The sequence below is a fragment of the Larimichthys crocea genome, chromosome III, assembly GCF_000972845.2.
Source record: "Larimichthys crocea isolate SSNF chromosome III, L_crocea_2.0, whole genome shotgun sequence".
In the NCBI taxonomy this organism is placed as follows: domain Eukaryota; kingdom Metazoa; phylum Chordata; class Actinopteri; family Sciaenidae; genus Larimichthys; species Larimichthys crocea.
This window is the reverse complement of record NC_040013.1, coordinates 3,558,937-3,585,140: the sequence shown is the minus strand read 5'-3', so window position 1 is coordinate 3,585,140 and position 26,204 is coordinate 3,558,937. Positions and strand designations below refer to the sequence as shown.

The 26,204-nt window shown below is 43.5% G+C and overlaps 2 protein-coding genes across 3 annotated transcripts in view; both read left to right on the top strand.

The window, feature by feature from the left end:
* adgra2 (adhesion G protein-coupled receptor A2) overlaps nt 1-9,913 on the top strand; it is a 39,174-nt gene extending 29,261 nt beyond the window's left edge. The window contains exons 3-19 of the mRNA XM_027278421.1: nt 927-998; nt 2,073-2,144; nt 2,239-2,310; nt 2,848-3,011; nt 3,428-3,641; nt 3,795-3,959; nt 4,040-4,238; nt 4,327-4,476; nt 4,573-4,734; nt 4,918-5,118; nt 5,218-5,407; nt 5,909-6,117; nt 6,208-6,335; nt 6,440-6,563; nt 6,649-6,797; nt 7,503-7,592; nt 7,746-9,913. Of these exons, the coding sequence (XP_027134222.1) occupies nt 927-998; nt 2,073-2,144; nt 2,239-2,310; nt 2,848-3,011; nt 3,428-3,641; nt 3,795-3,959; nt 4,040-4,238; nt 4,327-4,476; nt 4,573-4,734; nt 4,918-5,118; nt 5,218-5,407; nt 5,909-6,117; nt 6,208-6,335; nt 6,440-6,563; nt 6,649-6,797; nt 7,503-7,592; nt 7,746-9,165 (3,781 nt within the window). The 3' untranslated portion in view covers nt 9,166-9,913. The remainder of the gene's footprint in view (nt 1-926; nt 999-2,072; nt 2,145-2,238; nt 2,311-2,847; nt 3,012-3,427; nt 3,642-3,794; nt 3,960-4,039; nt 4,239-4,326; nt 4,477-4,572; nt 4,735-4,917; nt 5,119-5,217; nt 5,408-5,908; nt 6,118-6,207; nt 6,336-6,439; nt 6,564-6,648; nt 6,798-7,502; nt 7,593-7,745) is intronic.
* A 2,076-nt stretch (nt 9,914-11,989) lies between these two features.
* On the top strand, nt 11,990-25,886 carry rab11fip1a (RAB11 family interacting protein 1 (class I) a). 2 transcript variants are annotated; one of them, XM_019255411.2, is made up of 6 exons: nt 11,990-12,832; nt 19,470-19,906; nt 20,032-20,926; nt 21,911-23,638; nt 23,927-24,032; nt 24,366-25,886. In XM_019255411.2, the coding sequence occupies exons 1-6, from the start codon at nt 12,483-12,485 to the stop codon at nt 24,564-24,566; spliced, it is 3,717 nt and encodes a 1,238-aa protein (XP_019110956.2). In that variant the 5' UTR covers nt 11,990-12,482; the 3' UTR covers nt 24,567-25,886. The 2 variants fall into 2 exon arrangements, with proteins under 2 accessions (XP_019110956.2, XP_019110957.2); XM_019255412.2 differs by lacking the exon at nt 21,911-23,638 and having other exon boundaries at nt 12,009-12,832.
* The last annotated feature ends 318 nt before the right edge of the window (nt 25,887-26,204 follow it).

The following is a 26,204-nucleotide window of genomic DNA, read 5'->3' as shown; positions in this document are numbered from 1 at the left end:
TATGAAATTAGATCCTCAAAGGCAGTTAAAGGGATTAATATTTATAGTCCGCAATGGCCAAGTTTATCATGGGAAGAGTCATTTTGAAACAAGCAGAAGAATGACAGAACCCCTTGCTAGCAGTTTTAGATTTCACTAATATTTTATTTGGTTGAGTATCTGCATCTTGCTATCCTCAAACCCAGGTGGCAGATGGGATAAGATTTCCTATCCGTGTGCAGAAATACCCTGCTGTGTCCTGCTGGAACGGCCAGGTTTAGGAAATGTGTCTCCACTCCCCTTCATTTTAAACTTAAAGAAGCTTTCCCTTGGAAGTTAAAATAGTTCAAACTTTTGTACCACTCCCATGTCTGTCCGTTAAGTGTGGCGCTACAGCCAGCAGCTTAGCATAGAGAGTGAAAACACGGTAGTCTGGCTCTGCATGAAGATAACACTATCTGCCAGCCAGCACACATTTTTATCTTGTATGTTTAATCCGTATAAAAACCAAAGTGTAAAAACATTGATTCACCATTTTACAGGGGAGTTATGCACCGGACTACTTCTTGGCTCTGAGTGGGAACTTTTTTGGAGTCTCCAAACCAAGAAATAGTCTGGCAATTACCCGTCGTAACACTGCAGCTGTCATCATTACTCTTCATTTTTTTGTACAGATTAAATAAACGAAATACAACATCTTCATCGGTGAGCTTTAGATGTGTTTTAGGAACAGAACCAGGCGAGTTTCCTTCCCTGTTTCCAGTCTTTATGTAAAGCTAAGCTGCTGGCTCCAGCTACAAATTACCGTACAGACATGAGAGTGGTATTCTCATCTAATTCTCAGAGGAAGCAAACTAGCATATTTCTCTAAATGTAGAACTATTCATTTTGTCAACATCACCCCTGCATGCATTTTCTCATTGACCCAATATGTTCTCTTTCCCCAGGGACCTCAAGCACAACTTAATCAGCACCATCATGCCGGGAGCCTTCCAAGGCCTGTCTGAGCTTCGGAAACTGTAAGTAGACATTAACATGATTCACATTCCTTTCGGCTTCAGGGCAGAAAACACATTAACAGAAATCATAAATGCAGGCATGGAAATGTTGAATTCAATTGTTTGGTATGAGACAAATGAAGGAGTCAGGGTTGTTTTTAATGACATAAGCAGCATTGTTTGCCAACTACATAGTAGTTGTGGAAAGAGGGGCCCACATATTCCTTCACATCCATCATGAGTGGGTTCTGTTTTGGCAGCTCATGGCAGACGGGTTACATTGAGCTCCTGGTGTTAGTGCGACAATAATGGCCTCCTTCATCAAGTGTTTCTGTCGATCCTAGTGGGGGCCCTGCGATGTCATCTCTGGTGCCCGACTCCACCGCTGTGGAAACCTCAGGGCCCTTCTCACACGTCATTGGATGTGACAAGGCGGCTGTTTGCAGCCACTTGCTGCTCGCTCATTGTGTTTTTGGACACCGAGAGAATCTGGTTGCGGCGCGGGCTCGGAGCTGGTTGCCTGTGCTGCACCGTGTGACTCCCCTTCCCTCCTCCCCCTACTTGTGTTTTCCCTGCAAGGTCTGGGGCTTCTCAAAACAAACAGGGGGAGATAAACACATGCTCTGGACAGCTCTCTGCTGGGTAGTGTCAGAGGTGCAACAGAGCAGATCCCTCTCTGGCTGTGGCTATACATCACACTCAGAGGTGGACCGTAGCACAGGGGCCCTGCTTTTACCCCATTACTGATAAACCTCTGCTTGGGGTCCCATGGAGTAGAGATAAGGGAAAGTGGCAGGGAATGTGAGCATGCTTATAAAGATGTTGAACTTTCTAAGTCTTCTAGTTGTGGGAAATAAGAGAGGCAAAGAAAATCCTTCATCACTATTTATTTTATTATACATGAGACCTGGAAGGAGGTGCACTGTTTTTACTTGTATGCTCAGTATGTAGCGTTTGATGTGATATCAGTAAAACAACACGGGGTATTGAAAGAGTCGAGATATCGCAATCTCTGACTGAGTGACTGAGACGAGTCCTCTCGATTCAAAGATTCATCACATTCCTTTGTTGTTGTTTTTTTTACCGCACTTCTAGCGACCTATCCAACAACCGTATTGGCTGCCTGACTGCAGACATGTTCCAGGGATTGGCCAACCTCACTAAACTGTAAGAGACGTATAAATTGATTCTGTAAAAACATTATACTTTGTGGTGGGATAGGCTATCAAGTTAACTTGTTCATACGTGACTGCTATGATAGGAACCTCTCTGGAAACATCATATCAACCATGGATCCAGGAGTGTTTCAGGAGCTGCCGTCCCTTAAGCAAGTGTGAGTATTCAACACGTTCGCTCTCACAGCATACCATCATATCTGAGTACGATAACATTTATTATTTCAGTTGATGTGATTTATTTTTCGAGGGTTTTCTAACTGTGTTTTACAGTGACTGTGGAGAAACTCAAATACGCAATGACCGTTTGACGTGCAAATATTTTAATTTGGATATTTTTATCCGTTTATTATTTGGAGCTAATAAAAAAAAAACATATTTGAACGTCCATAAATCAGATGATAAGCCTGTCTCCCATCTATTTCAAATCTGAACAAACATTTGCTTGCTCTTTCTGTGCAGCACTGCCAGCTCTTGCATAAAACAGTCAACTGATTTAAGAGTGACGATAATAAATCTTTAATATACAACAGACACGGTGGCTATAAATCAACAAATATGCATCAAGCACATCCAAGCATTTTTCTGTCATGTACAGGTATGCTAATGATTACGATAACGCCGTGTCTGAGCCAGATGGAGTAAAAAGTGAAAACTCTCCCGTGATAAATGATCATCGTTTTCTCTCTTACCAGCAACTTCAACTCAGACTACCTGTCCTGTGACTGCGGGTTGCGTTGGGTGCCGGGCTTCTTTCGCGGCAGTTCAGCCCGTTTGGGGGACGAAACCCTGTGTGCCTACCCCAGAAGCCTGAAGGGAAAGCCCCTGCGTGGACTAAGGGAAAGCCAGCTGAGCTGTGGTGAGAGCCTGGCTAGAACGAGGCATATGAATGAGGTGGTTCACCGCTTTGTTGAAGAGAACATTGGCTTGTGGATGACAATGACAGTGCACACATGAGATCGTCCCAGTATTTCTAAGAATTAACAGACCAAAAGGGTGGAAAGAGATCTATCCCAGCAACTCAGCGGAGACATATTTCTAAAAGTATCAGTGAGCTGTGTTGACAACTAATCCTGTGGGTTGCATTTACGAATTGCTGCTGCCTGCATCCAATCTACTGTATAACAGCAGACTCATAATAGCTTCTGTGGAAACATTTAGCTGAGGTTTAGTAATGAGAGACCAGCAGAAATAATTCGGAGCGATGTGTAACGGTTACAACTGTCCTCTTTTCCCACCCTTTTTTTTTTTTTTTTTTTTTTTTTTTTTGCTCAGATGGTCCTCTGGAGCTGCACACCCTGTCCCTGCTGCCGTCCCAACGTCAGGTGGTCTTCAAAGGTGACCGGCTGCCGTTCCACTGCACTGCCGCCTTGGTGGATAAGATCACCACCTTGCACTGGCGACACAATGGTCAGCTGGTGACCTCTGACCCAGAGATGGGTGTCCAGCTTGAAAACAGTGTGCTGCATGACTGCACCTTCATCACCAGGTACTTAAGTCTGAAGATGCTGTCTGTATTCAAAACATTTTTTCTTGTGCTTGAGTGAATGAATAAACTTTAATGTTTAACTAGTTTGGACACAGATTAAAGTCTGCAGGATGTAATGTGTTATAATGAGCTGTCTCTGCTCTTTTTATCCAGTGAGCTTATTCTGTTCAACGTACATGTGGAGGCCAGGGGAGAGTGGGAGTGTGTGGTTTCTACTGGGCGGGGCAATACCTCTCGCAGTGTTGAAATAGTGGTGCTGGAGAACAGTGCCTCCTTCTGTCCAGAGGATAAAGTTATCAACAACCGTGGAGAGTTCAGGTTAGTTACAGTTACAATGATTATTATTACGTAACTTAAGAGTCAGTGTTCTCATTCTTCTATGGTTTTAATCCCTCCAGGTGGCCCAGAACTCTGGCAGGGATCACCTCTCATCAGTACTGCCTGCAGCTGCGTTACCCCTCCCTGTCTGTGGAAGGAGGCATCGAGCAGAAAAAAGCCTCTCGATACTGTGACCGTACTGGAAAGTGGCAGGAGGGTGACTATTCAGATTGTCACTACACCAACGGCATCACCCGTGTCCTGCATACCTTCATCCTGGTCAGTAGTGCTTTTAGGAGCAAAGTTTACTATGGAGATTTATTTTCATGAGATAACGCCTTGTTCTATCTTTGCTCTGGTTTTACAGAGACCCATCAACGCCTCCAATGCCGTCACTTTGGCACATCAGGTGCGCACATACACCCTGGAGGCTGCAGGCTTCACCGACTCCGTGGACGTGTTGTACGTGGCGCAGATGATGGAGAAGTTTATGGAATATGTCAGACAGCTGCGAGAGGTGAGAAAGAAACAATGCGTGTTTGTGTGTTTTACGTTTTCTTCTGATATATATTTGCCCCTTTTACTTTAAAGTTTCTGTCTGTGTTTGTTCCAGTTGTCAGAGGTGTTGGTCGAGATGGGGAGCAACCTGATGCAGGTGGATGATCAGATCCTCGCTCTCGCACAGAGAGAGAAGAGAGCCTGCAGCTCCATAGTCTACTCTCTTGAGACGTTGGCCTGGCCTCAGCTGCACAGCCATGCTCAGGACTTCTCCATGGTAGGAACTATGGACTTATTTTCTTGGGGTTTATAGTTGATGATGACAAGCAATGTGTAGTTTATGAAATTTGCAGCTGCAATGTGTAGGTGCTGATTTATCTTATACTTATTTGGATGGCTGATAAATAAATGATATTATATAGAAACAATCTTTACCATTTTTATTCTTTGATCCCTACAGGCGTCCAGGAACATCGTGATGGAGGCCCACTTAATTCGACCAGCCCACTTCACTGGTATAACCTGCACTGTGTATCAGCGCCCTGAGGTCTCGACGGGCAGCGTGGGAATGGAAATGGCAGAGTCCGCTCACGAGCAGCAGCTTCGTTTTCACTGCAGCACTGGCTCCCATAACACCTCCCTCAACAATTCTGCCCGGAAGGTGAGGCACGAGCACCCAAACATCTGTGTGCATCTGTGTCTGCAGTGATTTTAACATTAAATGTAATATTTACACGTGTCTTATGTGTTTTATTTTCAGAATTCAGTAGCCCTGGCGTCTGTGACACTCCCAGCTACTCTGTTTCCTCCTGATGCTCCTGCAGACTGTAAGCTTCAATTTGTAGCTTTCAGAACTGGCAGGTTTTTCCCGCTGTCTGGGAACTCAAGCGGCAGTGGGGAGCACTCTCGCCGACGTAGCGTCAACACCCCTGTCATCTTTGTTGGCCTCGGTGAGGAACCTTGTCAACCTAAACCACTTTTGTTTTCTCACATTCAAAGGAACGGTGAATCCTAAAACACTGATAGACACATAGCATTTCTGGACTTTCTTTAACATTAACAAGAAAATCTTTTGCAACATTAGCTTTGATTGCATTTTTGCAGCTCTGTCGTGATGGAATAATCTGTATCTGAGCTACAAGGCCTGATAAACCACAGCACTACTCTCACTTTTTGTCGAGAGTAGTGCTTTGCACGGCTTTGTTATTATTTCAGCTCTTTCCAGCCTCCATATAAAGTGCAACGTTAGTCCCAAGCTCTGGGAGACATTTAGCGTCAACCTGCCAGTAGTAGGAAATGACAAAGACTGAGGGAATGTAGAATAGGCATTACAAACTGACTTGTCTAATAAAAGTATAAATGCCAGATTTTTCGGTTCAATACCCAATAAAGGGTTCAGTCATTACAGCACAGTTTTGTATTGGTAATTTTCCCCTTTTTTTCTCTGACAGATGGCTGCAGCATGTGGAACCACTCAGAGCCCATCTGGGTTTCGCTGCGCCACTTGTCCCCTGGTACTGATGCTGTGGCAGCCCAGTGGAGCCTGAAAGCGCTGGAGAAACATGGAAGCTGGAGTCAGGAAGGCTGTCAGCTGGTCCACAGTGACAGCAGCACCTCCACGATGCGTTGCTCCCTGCTTAGCAACTACGCCGTGCTGCAGGTAAGATAGCCTCGAGCGTTCAGTTCATCGCCCATCATCCAGCGTCCTGAGGTTGAACTGAGCCTTCAGTTGTGTGTGATCTCTTTCCAGGAGGTGCCTGACTTCCCCAACTCCACACCTATCTCTGTAAGGGTGCTCCACCCTGTGGTCTACGCCTGCACTGCAGTGCTCCTCCTTTGCCTCTTTACCATCATCATCACACACATACTACACCACAGGTATGCATGTGTGTGTGTGTGTTTGTGTGTGTGCATAAACTGGCTTTTCACTGCTATTTGTTAATTGCTCCATCTCCTCATCATTATACTCTGCGCCCTTACAGCTCTATTCACATATCAAGAAAAAGCTGGCACACATTATTGAATACCTGCTTCCACATTGCCATGACAACAGCCGTCTACGCAGGGGGCATAAGCTTGACCAGCTACCCAGTGGTTTGTCAAGCGGTAAGTCCTGAATTTAACGCACTCTCCTCATTTTGAGCTAGTGGCATGTAAGCTTTATGTTTTACCTGGCTGTAATCTGTTACAGGTGGGCATCACCCTGCACTACTCCTCGCTGTCGACCCTGCTGTGGATCGGAGTCAGCGCCAGAGTCATCTACAAAGAAGCGGTGTGGAGAATGCCGCGGCAGCCCGAGGGAGAGTCTCCTACCCCACCTACTCAGCGACCTATGCTCAGGTCAGCGAGCAAGCCGCCTTCACCCACTGCTTGTACCATGAGATTGTTGTTTGCTGTCAGTACGGTTTATGTTTTAGACAAACGCAGGAGTTCTGGTGCATGGCCACCCAGACCGTGCACCATAAAAGTGGGTCATTGTGCTCAACCAAGCAAAGTCCCTCTGTTTGTAAGGAAACCTTGGAGGGACATAACAGAGTATCGCTGTAAGACACTCTGAACTCAGAGAGGGGGAGGGAGGAAATGTATGAAACCAACACAACAGAAGCAGAGGGGGTCATCATAAATCAGAGGAAGGGGGTGCACTGTCTTTCCAAATATTCCTTTCTATCACTCCTCCCCTTGCCACTGTGATCCCGAAGCTGCGATCATACACTGACCCTACTGCTCCCCCCCACCACCTCTTTGTTGCCCACTCGGCCACATGGGATCATGCCACAATAAATCACAGACTTCTGGAGCCTGTACTGACCCCTGTAACAGTCTGCCCACTAAGGAGAGTGAAGGATCACACAGCTCTATTCAGATTAAAGACAGCCGGAGAGATTAAAAACACAAAAATGAAAATGACACTGACATGCACACTTTAAAAACATTGTAGTAGCCAGAGGTCGGACAGCATCCTGTGGCACAAACAAGACCTGCTCTTTATATCTTAAACTGCAGCTGTGAACTTTGTGTTTGATATGTTTTCCTCTATTATTCAAGGTTCTATTTGATAGCTGGTGGAGTTCCTCTTATCATTTGTGGGATCACTGCAGCTGTCAATGTCAATAACTATGGAGACAACAGCCCTTAGTAAGTAGTTCTCTTTTTATCCCTCAGCTATGTGACCCTTGACTTTGTGTTATTTTGTTTGGTGCTGAAGACCATAATTCTGTGATATGTTGCACACACAGACATGCCCTTGTTTTGTACTGACCCTCCTGACATCTTTTCTGCCTCTTGCAGCTGCTGGCTGGTGTGGCGCCCCAGCCTGGGGTCTTTCTTTGTCCCCGCTGGCCTAGTGGTGTTGGTGACCTGGATCTATTTCCTGTGCACTGTGTTTCGCCTGAGGCATCGTGAGGCCAAAGAATGCACCGGAACCACCCTGTCCTCTCCCGTGACTGAGAGCCAGCCTGCACTGGCAGGAAGCACCAGCCTCCTCTCCACAGACTCAGTGGTGGGACCTATAAACCCTGTTGTGGCGCCTGAGGACCAGTATTCACTGAAGACACAGTTCTTGGTGCTGGTGGCAACCCACTTCCTGTTTGTGGTTCTGTGGTGTTGTGGAGCCATGGCAATGTGGCTGACGGGGCACACTAGCTTGTTGTTTAGCTGTCTTTATGGGATGGCTGCCATAGTCTTGGGGGTGTTTCTGGTAGTGCACCACTGCTTCCAACGTCTGGATGTGCAGGCCTCATGGCTGGCGTGTTGCCCTGGCTATCGGCGTTCCCATCCCATGTCTACTTACACGCACACCTGCACTACAGGGAGTGGAGTGCAGACCTCTGAGCAGGGATCACAACTATTCATCAACTGCCATCCACCTGGTGACTCTCACAACTCCTCATCAGCTCGATCGTCATCCACGCCGAGTGGAATTAGCAGCATGGGCCCCGGGCCCTGCAAGCTCACCAATCTGTTGCAGGTGGCTCAAGACAATCCAAATAACACTTCACGGGCCCCTGCAGGCAACAACACCAGCACCAGTACTGACAACATCACCAAGCCAGCAAACAATGTTCTGCCAACCATTAACTCTGCAGCCCCAGTGCATCCCCAGAGAAGGAAAGTGAGTAGCAGAACTAAACAAGGGAGCAGCCAGTATCACCATCGAGGTGAGGGCAGAGGACACTATCGTCTCAAAGCTCTAAGGACTGCTGCAGGTGGTGGCAGCCTGGGAGCTTTAGGTCCCAGTGGTTTAGAGCACCTCAGTGCTTCACATGCAGTTTACAAACAGGCCACGAGTGAGAATGGCAGCATCCACCACAGCCTTTCAGAGAACCAAGCCAGCCCGCTTACCAATGGGAAGCGTGTTGGAGAGTCAGTGGCAACCAGCCCCTCAGAGGGAAGCGACGGAGGCAGCAGCGGGAGCCGCAAACCCTTCCCCTTGCTGCCTTCCATGGCCAGCAGAGCGGCCATGCACGGCGCTCAGAGACGATGTGCCAGTAGGGACAATTTAAAACTGGCAGCTGCTGCAGAGCGAGATACTAAGCGCTGCTCCTACCCTTTGAACAGTGTCACCACCACAGTGCCTGGGGCCGCTGCCCCAAATGGCACCCTCAAAAACTCAGTGTTCGAGCTGGAGCAGGACATGAGTGGCACAGATCATTCCCAGAGCTCCGTCGGAATGAAGAGTGGTTTGTGGAAAAGCGAAACCACAGTGTAACCTATACTTATATGTGAACTTCTATGCATGACCTTAATGGACTCTTAAATGGTTGGGTTATGTTTTAATGGTCTCTTGATTATAATAATTATATAATTTAAGATATAAAATCATGAAGGCATGAAGGACCCTAAACTGGTACTTTTGCCTCGGTAGCATTGTAAGAGTTTGCTGTGAAATGGTAAAAAATAATAAGGCAGGTTTGTTTTTTAATTGTCATTTTCAAACATAAGATACTCACTTATTTTATTCATTTCACAAAAAAAATGTATAAAATATCTCTGATATTGACATGTGATGTTGATTTTGGATGTCTAATGAAAGCTTTAATGTTTTTAGTTGTGATTTTTCTATGCATATCAACTATAGCATGAAATGGAACGCAGACGATGATCCATTTCCAATATGCATTTAATCTGTGGACAACTTTTCACCCTCGAGACATGTTTGCTTCAAGTAATTGTTTGTGTGTGCTCATGTATGCTTTCGAATGTGTCCTGCGTGAGTGTGTGTGTGTGTGCAAATGTGTATATGTATGTGTGTGTGTGTGTGCATGTGTGTATGCACATACAATAGGAGAGTAATCGCATGAATGTGGCTGTACAGAATCTCAGAGTGAATTAAAAAAAAAAGCTATGCGAGACTTTTGAATATATGATGAAGATGTTTCCTTTTTTTTTATCTCCATGTACTCCCATCAGCACTGACACATTTCCTCCTTATCTAATAAATCCTGAAAGAAAAGGGAGGAAATAATTGGCTTTCTCTTACCCAGTCACTTTTTCTGCTCTAGTACATGAATGACCGCCCCCTCCTGGCTGGGGAGAGAAACTTCTCAGTCATTGTCAGGGATTAGAAACGTGTTCAAGTCGGGCAGGTTTGTGTGATATAACTGAAACATTTCTCAAAGTTGGTATCTACAAAATACTTTTCACGTATCAGGGAGCAGGAAACATCACTGCATGCAGATCATCATGAGCTTTTCTTTAAATGAATTCAATCAGAGTGCCGCCTTCACACACAAAGGCCTTCTGTTTTTACACAATTTGATACATTTGCAATACAGGAAATGACATTATCAGGAAATAGTGTTTCTACTACGCAGCTCATTGTCACTTCTTTTTCCCCTATTGTTCTTAGGAGGAAGTCTTCGTGAAATCCAGAGTGTCACATATTGTATTTTGCTGTTTAGGTGCTGTCGTTCACACTATTGTATATGCTGTGTGCAGTATGGGGTTTTTGGATCAGCTCAAAGCAGGATGTAAAGCTTCATGACTCATCATGACTAATACTGAACCTCTCATGGAAGACAAATATAAACATGACGATAGACTCATGGTGTTCATGGTTCACTTCAATGCCATCGCGTTAAGGCATCTGGCATAAATACTGTTATCTCTAAACACCTTCTTTCATGGCCACAGCTGACTTTTATAATCTTGACTCTATTTGCCTCTGTATCAGTAACTTATCATAAATAATAATCACCATGCCTGCTATTTGCTGAAGAATTGAGCACCAGCTTTCTTTTTTCAGCCTTCTTCCCTCACTGCGGTTTAGTCTGTGGCGTGTACTCTATTTTGCATATTACACAAGCTTTCAAAAACCCCGATGGAAATGTGGTAGGGTGAGTAGTGATCAACAACTAAAGGGGAATTAAAGTGATGTTTAAATTTGCATTTAAACAACTCACATTTTACAGTTTTGTCAGTCAGATCATGACATCTTATCAGTGATGCTGTGCCAAAGCGTCCCTCTTAATAAGAATAAGGGAGATATATAGCTTATTTGTATATTATAAGTGTCTATATGAATTTTTATGAAATCTCTCTTTACTTTAGTAATATATTTTGTCAAGAAACCTCACTCATAACTCAAGTTTTTTTTAAAATTTTAGATCCAAAAATAAAGCCAGAATTGATCTTTCTGGCTGCTAAATTAATTACTTGGTTCAGCGTTAATTGTTGTCTCATTAAGCTCCTCTGTGACTTTAAGCGAGGCTTGATTTTTATTGACATAGTAATCAATTTCTTTAACACAAACATCATCAGACCTCCAAGAGCATTCCTCTATTCGCATGTCTGCTTACACTATAAAAACTTAAGCAGTAAATCATCCATATATAGCTGCTAGATAGATAGATAGATAGATAGATAGATAGATAGATAGATAGATAGATAGATAGATAGATAGATAGATAGATAGATAGATATACTTTATTTATCCCAAGCTAGGAAATTACAGTACGATAGGCAACATAAGAATAAAAATATAAACAAGATTAGATTAGATTAGATTAGATTAGATTAGATTAGATTAGATTAGATTAGATTAGATTAGATAATACTTTATTTATCCCACAACGGGGAAATTCACTTGTTTACAGCAGCGAAAAATAGAATCAAGGAGGGAAAACACAAGTGTACATATTTACAAAAAGTACTAAAGTAGAATGTGCAGATTTAAGAATGTGCAGATTTACAAAAAGTACTAAGGTAGAACATAAACTTAAAAAAACAACAACAACAAACTATACATAATAAAATATCAAAATAGAAATAGTAAATAAAAATATATTGTACAAAAGTATATACAGCAGTTTGGCAGTGTTGATTTAGTGCAAAGTAAGAAAGGAGAAATTATGAGTATATGTATATTTATATTTCTGTATATTAATATTTCTGAAATCTCTCTTTACTTCAGTAATATATTTTGTCAAGAAACCTCACTCATAACTCAAATTTTAAAAAAAATAGATTTGAATAAAGCCAGAATTGGTCTTCTAGGTGCTAAATTAACATCACTGGACTCAGTTCAGCGTTAATTGTTGTCTCATTAAGCTCCTCTGTGACTTTAAGCGAGGCTAAACTGACCCCTGATCAGTTTGACGACGCTTACTTAACGGTCCACTTGTGTGCGAACACGCCCGCCTCCTTCCTCAAGCCTGTCCAATCAACGCGCGGGATTTAAAAAACTGACAGGAATGTCAGCCAATCCGGGCGGCGCTGTGTAGAGTATGGGTGGGCACGGTGGTAACATCAGGGAAGTGAGTTGTTTGTTTTCATGAAAGCGTCTTTAAGGTGTTGGTGGCTCCGCAGGGATGGCTCGGTTCGGTTACACAGGCCAGGCCGAGCTTTAGGTTCGTTAACCGGGTGTTAACTCAGCTGGAGTGTTGAGATATAACGTTAGGAAGAGTATTACGACATCACACTGAAGCTTCCTGGAGTGAAGCTAAAGCTGAGCAGAGGACGCAGAAGGTGAATTAGTCCAGGAGCAGGTCGACCAGAACCAGAACTCCGGATTAACTTCTGCTGGCGATGTCTCTGGCCGAGCAGAGCCAGCAATGGTTCCCTACGAGCGTGCAGGTAACGGTGCACCAGGCTCGGAGCCTGCGGGTGAAGGGCAAGAACGGCACCAACGACTCCTACGCCATCATCCAGGTGGCCAAGGACAAGTTCTCCACCTCGGTGGCCGAGAGGAGCGTCGCCCCGGTGTGGAAGGAGGAGGCGTCCTTCGACCTGCCGCTCTTCCACCCGGGCAACGCCGAGCGCTGCACGCTGTATGTCGTCGTGATGCACCGGGCTCAGGTCGGGCTCGACAAGTTCCTGGGTCAGGCTGTGGTGAACCTGCTGGACCTCCACGACAACAACACCCGCAAGAAGACAGAGTGAGTGACAGCTCATGGTGTTTACAGGTGAAGCATCACCTGTGGAAGTCTCTGCAGACTTTACAGAGGGATCACTGCAATAATTCTGACTATAATCCATGATTTAAAGCACTTTAATCAACTTAAATAATAATATAATAGCTGTAATAAATAAGATAGATGGGACATTACAGTGCCAACATAAGAATAAAAATATAAAGAACAAACTATACATAATAAAATATCAAAATAGCAATAGTAACTGATTGTAAATTCTGACTTTTTAGCTGTTAGGGTAAACAAATGTCACATGGCCTCCTCCTTCATGAGTTTTATAGGTATTATTTTTATTAATAATAATAATAATAATAATAATAATAATAATAATAATAATACATTTTATTTGGAAGCGCTTTTCAGGGTACTCAAAGACACTTTACAGAGAAGAACATTAAATCATCAAAACAATAAGATAGTACCACTAAAAACACATTAGACATTAAACATTAAAAGCAATTTTAAAAAGGTGTGTTTTTGTTAGAGATTTGAAGGTGGGCAGGTCAGTACAGTCACGGATGTGTATTATTATTATTTATCTCTCGTTGATTTTTTCAGTTGTTTGGTCCATCAAATGTTTCCTAAAGTCTGTGGCGATGTCCTCAACCCAAAGATATTCAGTTTACTGTCATCGAAGCCAGAAAATATTCACGAGCATGAATAAAAAAGTGACTCAAAGCTGGAAAAATAATCAACTTACTGACCAATATTTCTTCCACACTTCTTTATTTATGTATTTAATTTATGCTTTTCCTTTAATACTTGGATACGATCTAACATTACGAGTTACCTGAAGCGTTAACAAAGCTGTTGTAGCTTTAATTTCACATGGAGGTCATGATTTTTATTTATTTCTTTAACACAAACATCATCACACCTTCCTCTATGAAGCTTAAGCTGTAAATCATCAATCGATCTTTGAGTTAGCAGGTTTGTACATCCAGTCGGGTTATGTCACCGTCATGGACAAGTGGAAACACAAATAAATGATTCAGTCTTTCTGTGACGTGTGTGTTTGTGTGTGTACACATGTTTAACAGTTGGCTATCCGTCTTAGAGGACACAAACATGCTGATGGATTCTTTGCTTTCTTATCAGGGTTTGAGGAGAAGCAGAGACCGTCTCCTGCCTCCACGAATGTTTGGCTGACGTTTTGAATTCATGCAGCTGGCGTGAAGCCGAGCTTCGCGATGCAAGTCTAACTGGAAATGATTTTCTCACATTGCTGCCCGATAATCCATCACATTCTCACATTCAGTGCGTCTGCTCACGCCCTGATCTGTTACATGAGTCAGGGATGACTTCTGTGGGTTTGACGCACCGTGGGTGTGACGGGAGTCACAAATAAAACACTGCGTTCGTGTTGAATGGACACACACACACACTCCCTCTTATGTAAGAGGAACTTTAAAAATAAAGAAGTTTTAATATAGACTCTGTGAGACTCGTCAACCTTTCCATATGTGGCCTTTTCATTTTTTAAAAATGACCTTTTTGGAAAAGTCCAAACTCTTCGTAATCACCCCATCAAGGGCAGCCGTGATACGAAGCCAGTATGACATCACTCAGTCGATTATTGTACCCTCGTATCTGAAATGTTATCTTGTGTTTGCGTCTTTAACAGCAAAGTTCACTCCTCGTCTGAACTCCTTCGCTCTCCTCGTCCCGGCTTCCTCCCTCCGTCTCCTTTAAGTCTCTCTCTGTGTGCAGGCCCCGGGTATTGGATGTTGGTGTTTTCGCCTTGAAGCGTGTGGTGTTCGATTACTGACCTGCTTCTCCGCGGTGCTGATACGTGCTGTGACATTGAGGACTTTGTTGTGCTGCTGAAAGGAAACTCTGCCGTCGCCTCTCATACAATAGAGTGTATTCAATGAAATGAGGTTATAGGGCCATATATCTGAGCCTGCATGACGGCCAATAACCGTCACAAATCATCAGACACAGATAAACAACTTGGTTACTATTTGAATTAGTAATAATAATAAAATGTTACAGTTTTTATGAAGGATTTAAAGCTCATATTTTACAAACATGAGATTCTTTGAAGTCTTGCCAGTGTAGGATTATTTTATTCAGTCTGAAAAACGGCTGAAAATTGTACAAAATGACATTTGTTCCAGTCACAATATCCTCAAGACCAAGGTGACAGTGTTACATCAGAGATATTCAGTTATCAGCAGGGTTCCCACGGTCATGGAAAACCTGGAAACAGCACAGGGTTTGTTGTTTTCAAGGCCTGGAGTAGTTGAGTTAGTGAAATCCTTCAGAGTTTTGTTACAGCAATCTTTCTGTGGTCAGCTTTCCACATCATGTTACGTAACATATCAGCAGATTTCTTTTCTGTGGCTGTAACATGCACTGATGTGTTACAGTGTTGTGTTTATTGTCATGATGAGTTTGAGTCTGATGTTTGAATGATGTCAGGCGTGCGTACATTTTAAAACTTCACGACTATCCGATGACAAACTGAACAAGAAAATGAGCGACATGAGGGATGAAAGAGGCAGTGAGAGATCGCCTATCCAATCCATGCATTTTTTTTTGTTTGTTTTTATGATCAAATGGATTGACAATACACTGATAGAACGAGTTCAGCTTGTCCTGATGTTTGAAAAGACTTCGTCTCGAGTGTTACAAGTGCATCTTAGCTTCAAGTGTTTTTAAAATAACATCCTGCAGGTTTTTTTTGCAGATTTGCATCAAGAAATTGGTTTAGGATTAAATGCATTCATAATACACTGATATTACATTCAGCTCTGTTTTCTCTCAGACTGCCAGACTGATTTTGTCCATGGAAATATGTGAGAACCCCTTCTACTGTCCTTTCTTGAAAAACAAACAATAAATCCATTAACAGAGTAGCTATTGAATTACACTGGACCGGGAATAATCCCGGTTGTTGCAGAGCCGGTTCTCTGGAGTCAGCGCCATTTGTTCTGACGCCCTAGCCGCCGTTCAGAGTTTATTCTGCAAACATGGAAACTAAAAATATCTGCCTTTCTGACGTACAGTTTATTTTTATTCAGCCAAAACGTGAGAATCACCGCCAGAGGATTCAAACAAAGTCTGATCTCGTGAACTTTCCTGCAGTGGATTCAAGAAGCTTCTTTTTAAAGAGATGTTATTACCTGGTTAACTTTTTATGGGTTTATTACAGTCAGTGAACCAATATGTTTGCATGAATCTTATCTATATGTTCTAGTATTGATAGCCTTTTATTTTAGTGGCTGACTTCATCCTGGTTTCGACTCAGACAGTTAATCATTAAACCCAAGACATGAGAAGTGCCCTTGACGGTTAAGTTAACCGAGGGAACCTGCCCAGCAGGGCGGGCGAGTGCGTGCGTGCATCGGGCACGGTTCTTCAGTTCAGTGTCAGCAGAACAGAACATGTACACCCTTGTCAGCCTGTAAACAACCACAACAATGCATTGTTTCTGCACAATCACAGCACATTCTCTGCTGTAATCCACAGACCAGAACACCCAGCACTTTCTTGAAAAACATGGTCTCGCTCCCTGTCCTCGCTCTGAGTTAGAGATTGTTTGTCTTGGCGTGCTCGGCTTAGGGTGGGAAATAAGGGATGTTTGAATTGGGCTTAGTGTAACTTTCATTACAACACGTACCGCACAGGGTTTTCCCTGCATGTCGGAGAGTGTTTGAGGAATGTTGGTTCACTCCCATACTTGTTTCCTGGCTGCTATCATCAGAGGAGCCTATCTGGGTGTCTGCTACAGTTCAGTAGGTGACACTGTAATGAATGCTCCCCATGATCTGACAGATAACTTGTCTGGTTAACTCCACATCATGCTTCAGATCTTCACTGCACTGCAGTTTATCTCTCTCTTGAACTTTAATAGGTCTCATTGAGGAAATCATACCGTGACCTTTCACAGCTTTTATCTTTTAAATAGTTGGTCATTTTTTTTCAAACACAGTCAGCACAGCAGAAATAATCTCAGGACCCAGCCACCCATATTTGCGTATGAATGCAGATAACTTGCTGACAAAAAGCTTGTTTATGTCCTCCACGTAGACTGCTGCTTTAAACGTGATTTGCAAAACTCAAAACCAGCTTTCCGGTGCCAGGATTTCAGTTCCTTGCCCACAGATGCTGCATTCATATGTAGATATGTGTTTATAGAGATCAACGTGGACTACACTGCAGATGTCATCGCTTTGACACAAAATTCAGGAACTGTTCTCACTCAAACGCGACCAGAGCTGTTTATTTACAGACCATCCTGTAACCCAACTGTGACCTTTTGTGCCTAAAACCACAAAATGACTGTAAATTAGGCTGCATCTAGAACAAAATAAAAAGGCCTAATTGTGTCTATTTTCATTCCTTGGTTACCTCCTAATGAAAGTTTTATGTTTGTGTGTGAGTCAGTGTGGCGTCCTCCAGGCACAGGGGTGGTGTACAGCTCATCCCAGGGTGGTGTCACTTACTCACTCCACTTTACTCTGCGTGCCTCGGCTCCACAGAGGGATTATATTCCTCACAGAGGTGGAAAGTTTATGACCACCAACCACATGATCAGGTGTCCCTCCTGGATGCAATGAACGCTGGATGTCTGGGATGGATCAGACTTTTTTTTCCCAGGTGTTCTGCAAGAGCGTGAGGTGTGACATCGATGAAAACGATACTGTAGTTTTCGAATTGCATTACTGGAAGTACTTTAGTTTAGGAAAGTGTGTGTGCCTAGTCGAGCTTTGTTTGTTTGCAGCATTTCTGATTGATCCCGTGACTGTAAAGTAGCACAGTCCTCCTTTTTGTTGTAAAGGAATCTCGCTTTATGATGAATATATTAAAAAAAATACATGATACTTTGTAATTCTACCCATTCCTACTTGTTTTATCGTGTAACGAGACAAATGTTGAAACAGCAGTTGTCAGTGTTTTGGTGCGAGAGTTGAACCTGAGCTGTGTGTGTGTGTGTGAATGAAGTGTTTGGGTTTCGTTCGAGTGCATTTTGAATACGAGAGCTGCACGTATATAGAAAAAGAGAAGTGTCTGAACGGTGTTAGGGGAAAAAAAAAAGTGAACTGGGCGTAGAGAAATGTGTTCGAGGCCTCGGGTGTGGAACAAAAGAGGTCAAAAGGGGAAAGGTGTGCCATAATGGGCACTTCTGCTACAGTGTTGATGCATCTAATAATAGCCAAGCCGTAATTATACAACATGTCGGTATCTAATGGCACTAATTGCCTGTTTGGGCACGGGGTTAGAAAGGGCTCTCCAGAACACTCCTACCTTTCCCTTTTAGACAATAAGAGCTGATCCTGTACAACAGAGCGGGCATGAGGGAGGGAGGGGAGTCCCGAACAAAGCGGTAATTGTCGGCTGTAGGCTTTATCTGTGGTTGGCATGGTGCTCCCAACAGGAACTGGAACAAGCTGTACGCTAGTTAATGACACTTATCAATCTCAGGTCTAACAAGACCCGGCCGGACTAACGCGGACAGAATTGAAGCATTTAAGGTCAGAGATATTAGGAAACCCAGGGCGTTTATGTTGGCGATTTTATTTTAAGGGTGTTGCATTTAAAGCTCATTTAATCCCACTTTAAATGAGTCTATATGCTGTTTGTTTCTCAGGGTCAATTCAAAATGAAATGACAGCATAAAGGAGGAAGATTTTTGAAGGCACGGCACCCTGGGTGTGTTTTAACACTAATAACACAGTTGAACATTTATAGGGACGAACACTTGCTGTGTAGGTCAGCAACTAATGATTATTTCGATGGATGATTAAACTGTGAATGTTTTGTCTAATTGTTGAGTTTATAAAGAGACTTTTGCTCCTTTGTCTGATTAATAATGGAGTTTTTCGATTGCAAGCATCTACTAGTACAAAGCATTCTCAATTTCCCATTTAAGTGACTTCAATTATCAGAATTGTTGCTGCTTAACTTTCTTTATTATCTGTGATCCTTCCATTATCTATTAATTGTCTCACCTCTATTGAAGAATTGAAGCACAAGGAGGCAGGCTTATTTAGTCTATTACTTTCTAACCAGTTTCTCCATGTTCTCCAGTTACACACCTAATTAATTGATTAACTTGTTTGGAATGAAACGATTGCAGGCGATTGTTTTACATGCATGCAAAGATTAGTCACTTACTCTAAAAATGTCAGCACAACAAAAATCTGAAGAAATATCAGTAATTATTTCAGCTAGTTCCTGTACAGATGATCTTGTCACAGGTACAGTTTTAGAGTCATGTACAGCATGAATATTGCACAGGTGTGCTTTAGGCTGGCCACAATAAAAGGCCACTCTTGCTTATTGTGGCCAGCCTAAGGCACACCTGTGCAATATTCATGCTGTCTAATCAGCATCTTGATATGCCACACCTGTGAGGTGGGATGGATTATCTCGGCAAAGGAGAAGTGCTCACAATATTTGAGAGAAATGGTTATTTTGTGTATATAGAAAATGTTTTATATCTTTGAGTTCATCTCATGAAACAAAAGTGTTCCGTTTATATTTTCGCTCAGTGTATATGGGTTTATTACAGTGTTTATTACAGTCATTTATCCTCAGGAAATTCCTCTGATCTTGCAAAAAACATCTAATGAATTGTGTCTGTTGTTTGCAGTTGGTTCAAGCTGGTGGACAAGAGCAACAAAGAGGACAAGCCGCGAGGGGAGGTGCTGCTCGATATCCAGTTCATGAGGAACAACATGTCGGCTAGCATGTTTGACCTTTCCATGCAGGACAAACCTCGCTCCCGCATCTCTAAGCTGAAGGACAAAGTCCGCGGGAAGAAAAAGGACGGCTTCTCCGACTCTGCCTCAGCTATCGTGCCCTCCGTCAGCCAGGTCCTCACAGACAGCGAGGCCGAGGCCGATGCACAGTCGCTCAACCAGACTCCAGGAGTGAAGAAGAAAACGAAGCTCAAAACACTCTTTGCTCCTAAATCAAACTTGCAGCGTAACATCTCACAGTCCATGTCCACACTGGGAACTCTTCCCGAGAAGAATTCATCTCTCAGTGGCAGCCGCTCATCTGGCCTCAATGTAGACTCTCCTGAAGGTATTCTTACATACTCAGTCTGTACACAGTGTTCTGACTCCTCTCTGCTCCACAGTGCAAAGTAAATAATGGTGTTTTGCATGTCAACAATGACGTCATGTTTTGCTCTCTCTCTCCTCCCGCAGTTAAAAAGAAATTCAAATTCCTGGGACACAAGCGAACCGGCAGCTCTGACAGCAAGGTGTCCCAAGGTCCTTTCTCCCTCCTGGGTCGCTCCAAGCAAAGCAACAGCGACCTGAACAACCTGTGCATCAACGGCAGCCACGTGTACGCAGAAGAGGAGTCCAAGAGTGGATCTACTCTCAGCCTGAACAGCTCGGGCCAAGGATCTGTGGAGGATGTCCGCAAACACACCTCTGATGCAGATTCCTTCATAAGTGTGCCTGTCCCTTCCATACAGATAGAGTCCAACAAAGAAATACTGGAGCAACAGCGCCATCAAGAGGAGGAGGAGAGAAGGCAGGCCGAAGAAAGACGCAGGGCAGAGGCCAAGAGGCTGGAGGAAGAGGAGAAATACAGGGCAGAGGCCAAAAGACTGCAGGAGGAAGAGGAGCGCAGACACCAAGAGGAGCAGGAGAGGAAGAGACGCTACCTCGAGGACGAAGCAAAGAGGAAGAAACAGAGGGAGGAGGAGGAGGAGCGGAGGAAGCAAGAGGAAGAACGCAGGATGCTGGAAGCGGCAGAAAACCAAAGGCTTGAGGAGGAGCGTCGCAAAGCAGAGGAGCAGAAACGACAGGAGGAGGCGTCCATGAGCGACAGGCTGACGTCTCTGTTCGGAATGATCAGAAAGAAGGAGGAGAAGAAAGAAGAGGCGCCCACACCGGCTCCTCGCAGGGACTCCAGAGAACCCGATCAACCGATCTCCACCAACCCGTTTGAGGAGATCCCGCTCAGCTCAGATCTTCCAGTCAGCAGCAACGAAAGCCCAGCTGATCATCAGAAATCCAGCCGCAACCCTGAACCCATCTCCGTCATGCACTTCCTCAACCGCACCGCTAAAGTGTCTGCAGTCAAACCCAGGTATGCCTTCTTCTCAGTCTGCACCAGTGTTATGTAACAATGTTACTGTTATGTGAGTGTTACTGCCATCAATAGGCTGACAGGTGAGAGTGCACATGCTGTTGCCCTTTTTGTGTTTTGTAAAACATAGAAAAAGTGACCAAAAAACTTTCTCATTCTGAAGTTTCGCCCTCCCTGACCGTCAATACTGAAACCAGGGAATTTCCCAACTTTCTCTCCTGTCTCTGCTCATGTTGATTTACCTTTGTCTTGAATTACCAAAACTAAGAATTCCTCGCAGCGGCTGATGGGCCTGTTTGACCAGTTTGGTCTCTGTGCAGATAAGTCTATGGGTGTGGCTTGTGTTGATGAGGACGTTGTGGAACAGGTAGTGGACCTGAACAAAGCTCATAAAGAGTGACGGAGCCACAGTGTTATCTTCTTTTCAGGAGATCTTTGGATGGTTTTATTGTGTTTTTAGATTTTTGTTGTAGTTTGTTTGACTGGATTGATTTGGAACCACCATGGTAAGAGGCTTGTGTTTTCTCGACTGTTGTTACAGCGGTTTTGTTTTCTAGATTTTAAAGTTGTTGGTATGTTTTAGATTTGACATTTTGTTACATTTTGATGACTTATTGGATAATTTAGGATAATCTCAGCGAGATAATCTTGAACTTTAAATGTCACATTGTAGTTTTTTTTACTGTCGGACAGTCGTTCCTCAACACGAGCATGTCGCAGCTAAAAATAGAAACTGCAAGACGTTCAGATTGCACCAACAACAACTGATGTAAGCCTTGTCTAGTGATAGATAGAGTAAACATTCAACTATCTTAAGGGCTAAATTATGAGAGGTTGTAGATGGGAATTTCATATTTTTTGTTGAAAGACGTGTTGACATGTGAGATACTAGTGTTTGGTGACGGGTTGTACATTGGTGGAAATGACTTTCGGTGATGTGATGGTCACACTGACCTGTAGGCCTTTGTTTTCACTTCTTGGCAGATTTACTCAATCTCTGGAGTCTGAACCTGCTGACTGCCAGACCCCCAGTCAGCTGTGTTCTTCCCCAACCATCTCTGAGTCTACCCTGTCTAGCGTCCCGTCCGAGTCCCCTGAAACTTTCTCCGACCTCCACTTATCCCTGGCTCCACCAAACTTAAGTCAGAGCCCGCTTGGTTCCCCTCGTGGCAGCGTAGAGAATTTGTCCTCTGTGGGGTCTTCACCCACCATGGCGGATTGGAAGAAAAGAGCCCTACTGCCACCGCACCCAGTACAAGGAACGCAAACTGGAGGAAGTCTTGCACCTGTCAGAGAGATTAATAATCCTGCGTACATAGAGGTGGATGGATCGCAGCAAGGCAAAAGAATGTCTATACCACTTCCTGATTATGAAACACTGTTTCCTCAAAAGAGACATGGAGTGCAAGGGCAGACTCGATGGGACCACATAATCGCTGAGGTCACTCAGAGAAAGAGGGACACTGAACCTGAACATCTGGGTCCAGAGATGAGTGTGGATGGCCCAGTGGACCAGCACAGACACAGTCTTAGGTCTTCACTCCCACAGGAGAGTCCTGCCGCGAAGCATCATCAGACACAACCACAGGAGCCCAAACCCGTGTCATCAAAAAAAGCACCAGCCCCAGCTCCCCCTAAATATGTCTCCGCTCTGCACAGTCAACCAGTAGCAAATTCCAGTCAAAGTCCGAGTCCGAATATTGCCCGCCAACCTCTCATGAAACCTAATCCATCTCCAGTCCCAGGACCTATAAACACTGATATTCCAAGCAGAGAAAGTCTCTCAACGAGGTCCAGGGATGGAGCAAGGAAGGCGTTGCAACCGCCAGCTCAACCCAGACCAAGTAGCCCAATGGAGAGGGACACTGCACCCACAGATGATCAAAGAAAAACACCAGTCCACGTGAACAAAGAGGTACCCACAGCCAAACCCAGGCAGAGAGTTAGCGGCAAAGAGCCAGTGCAGCAAGATTCTGCTGTGACACCAGTTACCTCTCTGAATAGTAACATTCACACATCTAGTCCAAATATGAGCAGCGTGGACCGAAAAGGCAGGCAGATAAAAGATAACTTTGTAGAGTTTGATCCATTCCCCACCAGTGATCTTCTTCCCAAAGACCCATGGGCACAGGTGAAGCAGAAGGAAGCAGTGAAGTTCGAAGACCTGGGAATGACACCAGACGATCTCGATAACATTTTTGGTCAAGAGAGAACAATAGATCCATTTGCTAGTTTTAATGGCAGCATTTCAAACAAACACAGCGAGCACAAGGACAAAGATGACATTTCGAAGCAAGCCAGTCCCACTTTCCAAAGAAGGAACTCGCAGAAACGGAACCAGAGTCTACCATCCGCAACTCACTCAGATAATAAGCCTCGACATGAGGAAGAAACAACCATCCCCAAATCTGATCAAGGCTTCTCTGCATGGGGTGTCACAAATGAGTCTGTCACACCAAAGCTTGAAGCTGATGTGAAAACACAGAGCCGTTTGTACGGAGAGAGAAAGGATCCGTTCGGAGCAGAACCGTTCACTGCAACGTCCTCCTTGTCCTCGGAGCCTCTGCAGGTAGTTTTGGAGGAACCAGAGCCTCAGGCGGGAGCTTTGTCTGGTGGAAAGACGCCTTTGAGGGCCTGGGTGTCACCATCTGAGGTTCAGCCTGTCAGTGCTCAGAATAGCAGTGGAGGTGGGCTAGCCTTAACTGCACGCAGGTGAGATTGAACAGGCAGTTTGATTTCTGCATACGGCGTCTGCCAGCTGTTGTTGTTTAACCTTTGGGTGTGACTGCTTGGAAAGACTGATTTCTTGGCACCTTTCCCTCCTTTTGAGTTTATTTTTGGATATTTGATCACAGTGGAAAGATCTTGAGCATTTGCAGAACACTTGATTGACTTGTTTCATCTTTTTCTCCATTGTAAAATAGTTTTTAAAACATTGTTGTATTCACTTGTGAGGTTTGTCACAGCTTTCTAATAATAAGATATGCACTTCCTTTCCAGGCCTCATCCCGTGAAGCCAATGAGCTCAGTTGAGAACCAGCATCCCATCAGCACTCCTGCTGTGAAAGAGATGAAGGTCCGTGACAGCACACCGGGGAAGTTTCAGGTACTGTCATGTTGATGCGCGTTGTTGATGAGATTGTCCTGCAGGAGGAATTTAAAATAATCTCCAGTCTGAGTTAATCTTAAGACATTCCTGGAGCTGAATTATTGGCTTCATGAAAAACAATGTCTATTACGACTGGCAGCTACAACGTGAATGATTTTTCATATCTTCTGGCAGCCGCCCCTGTAAACATTGTAAAATATTAAGCTTGAAGGTTCATGTTTGACATGGAAAATAACACTAAAAAAAACACTCACTTTGTTTTTCCACTCCACACCACACCACAAGATGGAGTTTTAATACTGTATTCCTCACTCCCCTCACCCCTCTCAGGTGCCAGACTCGGTGGGAAGTGGACCCTACACTCAGCTGACACAAGAGGAGCTGATCACGCTTGTGGTGAAACAGCAAACCGACCTGTCGAGGAAGGACGCTAAGATCGTCGAGCTCGAGGAGTACATCGACAATCTGCTGGTCCGGGTCATAGAGGAGAAACCCACCATCCTGCATTCTCTCAACTCCAAGCCGGTGTGAGGCGTCGTGTGTGTGTGTGTGTGTGTGTGTGTGTGTGTGTGTGTGTGGTGTGTGTTTGTGTTTGTGTGTGTGTGCGCGCGCATGTGTGTGTGCGTGTACTGGCGTCACTGTGTACTCAGAAACACGATCTCTACGAAGGTCTTGGAGCATATGCACTTTTTTTAAGTTTCAGAGTCAGCTTTGTTTGAGAATGCTGGAAAATCGTCTCTGAAGTAATAAACATTTTTTCGATTATTTTAATAACGAGCAAAGAAAAAAAATCCTGAATGTATTTGTTTTGACACTAAGGTACTGGAGTTTGCTTTAAAAACCATGTTGCAAAAAAAATAATTAATATTACCATACTTGATGAGATTTGGCTTGAGCTTTATTTAATATACTAATAATAATTGATTTTTTAAAACTATTATCTGGCCTTTTTTTTTTTTACTCTTTCCACTGGGCGTAGCTTATTGCTCCGTGATGAATAATCACCTTCATCCTGATGAGGTAAAACTGTAATGTTTATCTCATTTAAATATATTTGCAATAATTCATTCACTGCATTTCAGCAGATCGTGTCTTCACAAGTCGAATGAAAGGTTCAGATTGTTTATGTAACGACTTTTTTTTCCCTCCTCTGCACGTCTTATTTCTTCTTTCTTTTTTTCTTTGTTGGTCCTAATGATGAACCGTACATCTCGCAACATTCCTCCTTTTGTTTTACTCACCACAGTTGAATGTCAGCTGATCATCCAGGCCTTAAAAAAAAAAAAGATACTGTGCCTATTTTTGCTTCAAAGAGGTGTTATTTAGAAAAACCAGCAATAATTAAAAGCAAGCAGCTATTATGAACCGTACGTATAGTTTGAATGACTCGGTAGTTGTAGCTGTTTTTCTTTAATGTGGATGTAATTACGCCTGTGCACATAGTTTGAAATATTATGCAAGTAACCGTACACAATCAATCAAACTGTGTTTGTATTTATAAATAATGATAATCAGTAAAGCAATTATGGGAGGAGCAGTAATAGACTCTATCAGTAATAACCAACCAGCCTTGTCTTTGTATTTGAACTACACTAATGAATGAAACCTGCATCTGCACCTTTATATGACAAAATATTATTTTATGTCTTGGCAGATACGATAGCAATATTACTCTTCAGAATGTACAGACTCGTGCCTTCAAAACCTTTTTCATGACCTCTCTGTGCAGCCTGATGCATCAAGTGTTTGACATGATGATACTACAGTCCGTGTAAAACTTCCGAGAGAAGAAGTAACGCTGGGCGAAAATGTGGTTTTATTTGAAATAAAGACACTAGATATTTCACCAGATTTTGTTTTGTCTTTTTCTTCTTATTATTAATATATTATAATTTATGTACATTTTAAAACAAACATAACCTCCATGTGTAAGTGTACGGTAAACATGTCGCATCCTTAACTCCAGTTAAGTAAATAATTTAGTGTCTAGTATTGTATATACTATAAATAATGTCCAACAAGAGTGTGAAATGGATGTTGCCATGGAAACATACATACAGCATGTTTTATCATACACAGTAGCATGGAGCATTCAGGCCAAGGCAAAGTGCGCTTTGTATTTTCTAACAGTTTTATTAGACTGGTGTTACATTTGTAGATCCTCTTTGT

Excerpts from the sequence above, each read along its gene's own strand:
- rab11fip1a (XM_019255411.2), top strand. The coding sequence starts at position 12,483 with ATGTCTCTGGCCGAGCAGAGCCAGCAATGGTTCCCTACGAGCGTGCAG. Across the intron at positions 20,927-21,910 it reads GTGTCTGCAGTCAAACCCAG|ATTTACTCAATCTCTGGAGT; the intron begins GTATGCCTTCTT and ends ACTTCTTGGCAG. Across the intron at positions 23,639-23,926 it reads CTAGCCTTAACTGCACGCAG|GCCTCATCCCGTGAAGCCAA; the intron begins GTGAGATTGAAC and ends CTTCCTTTCCAG.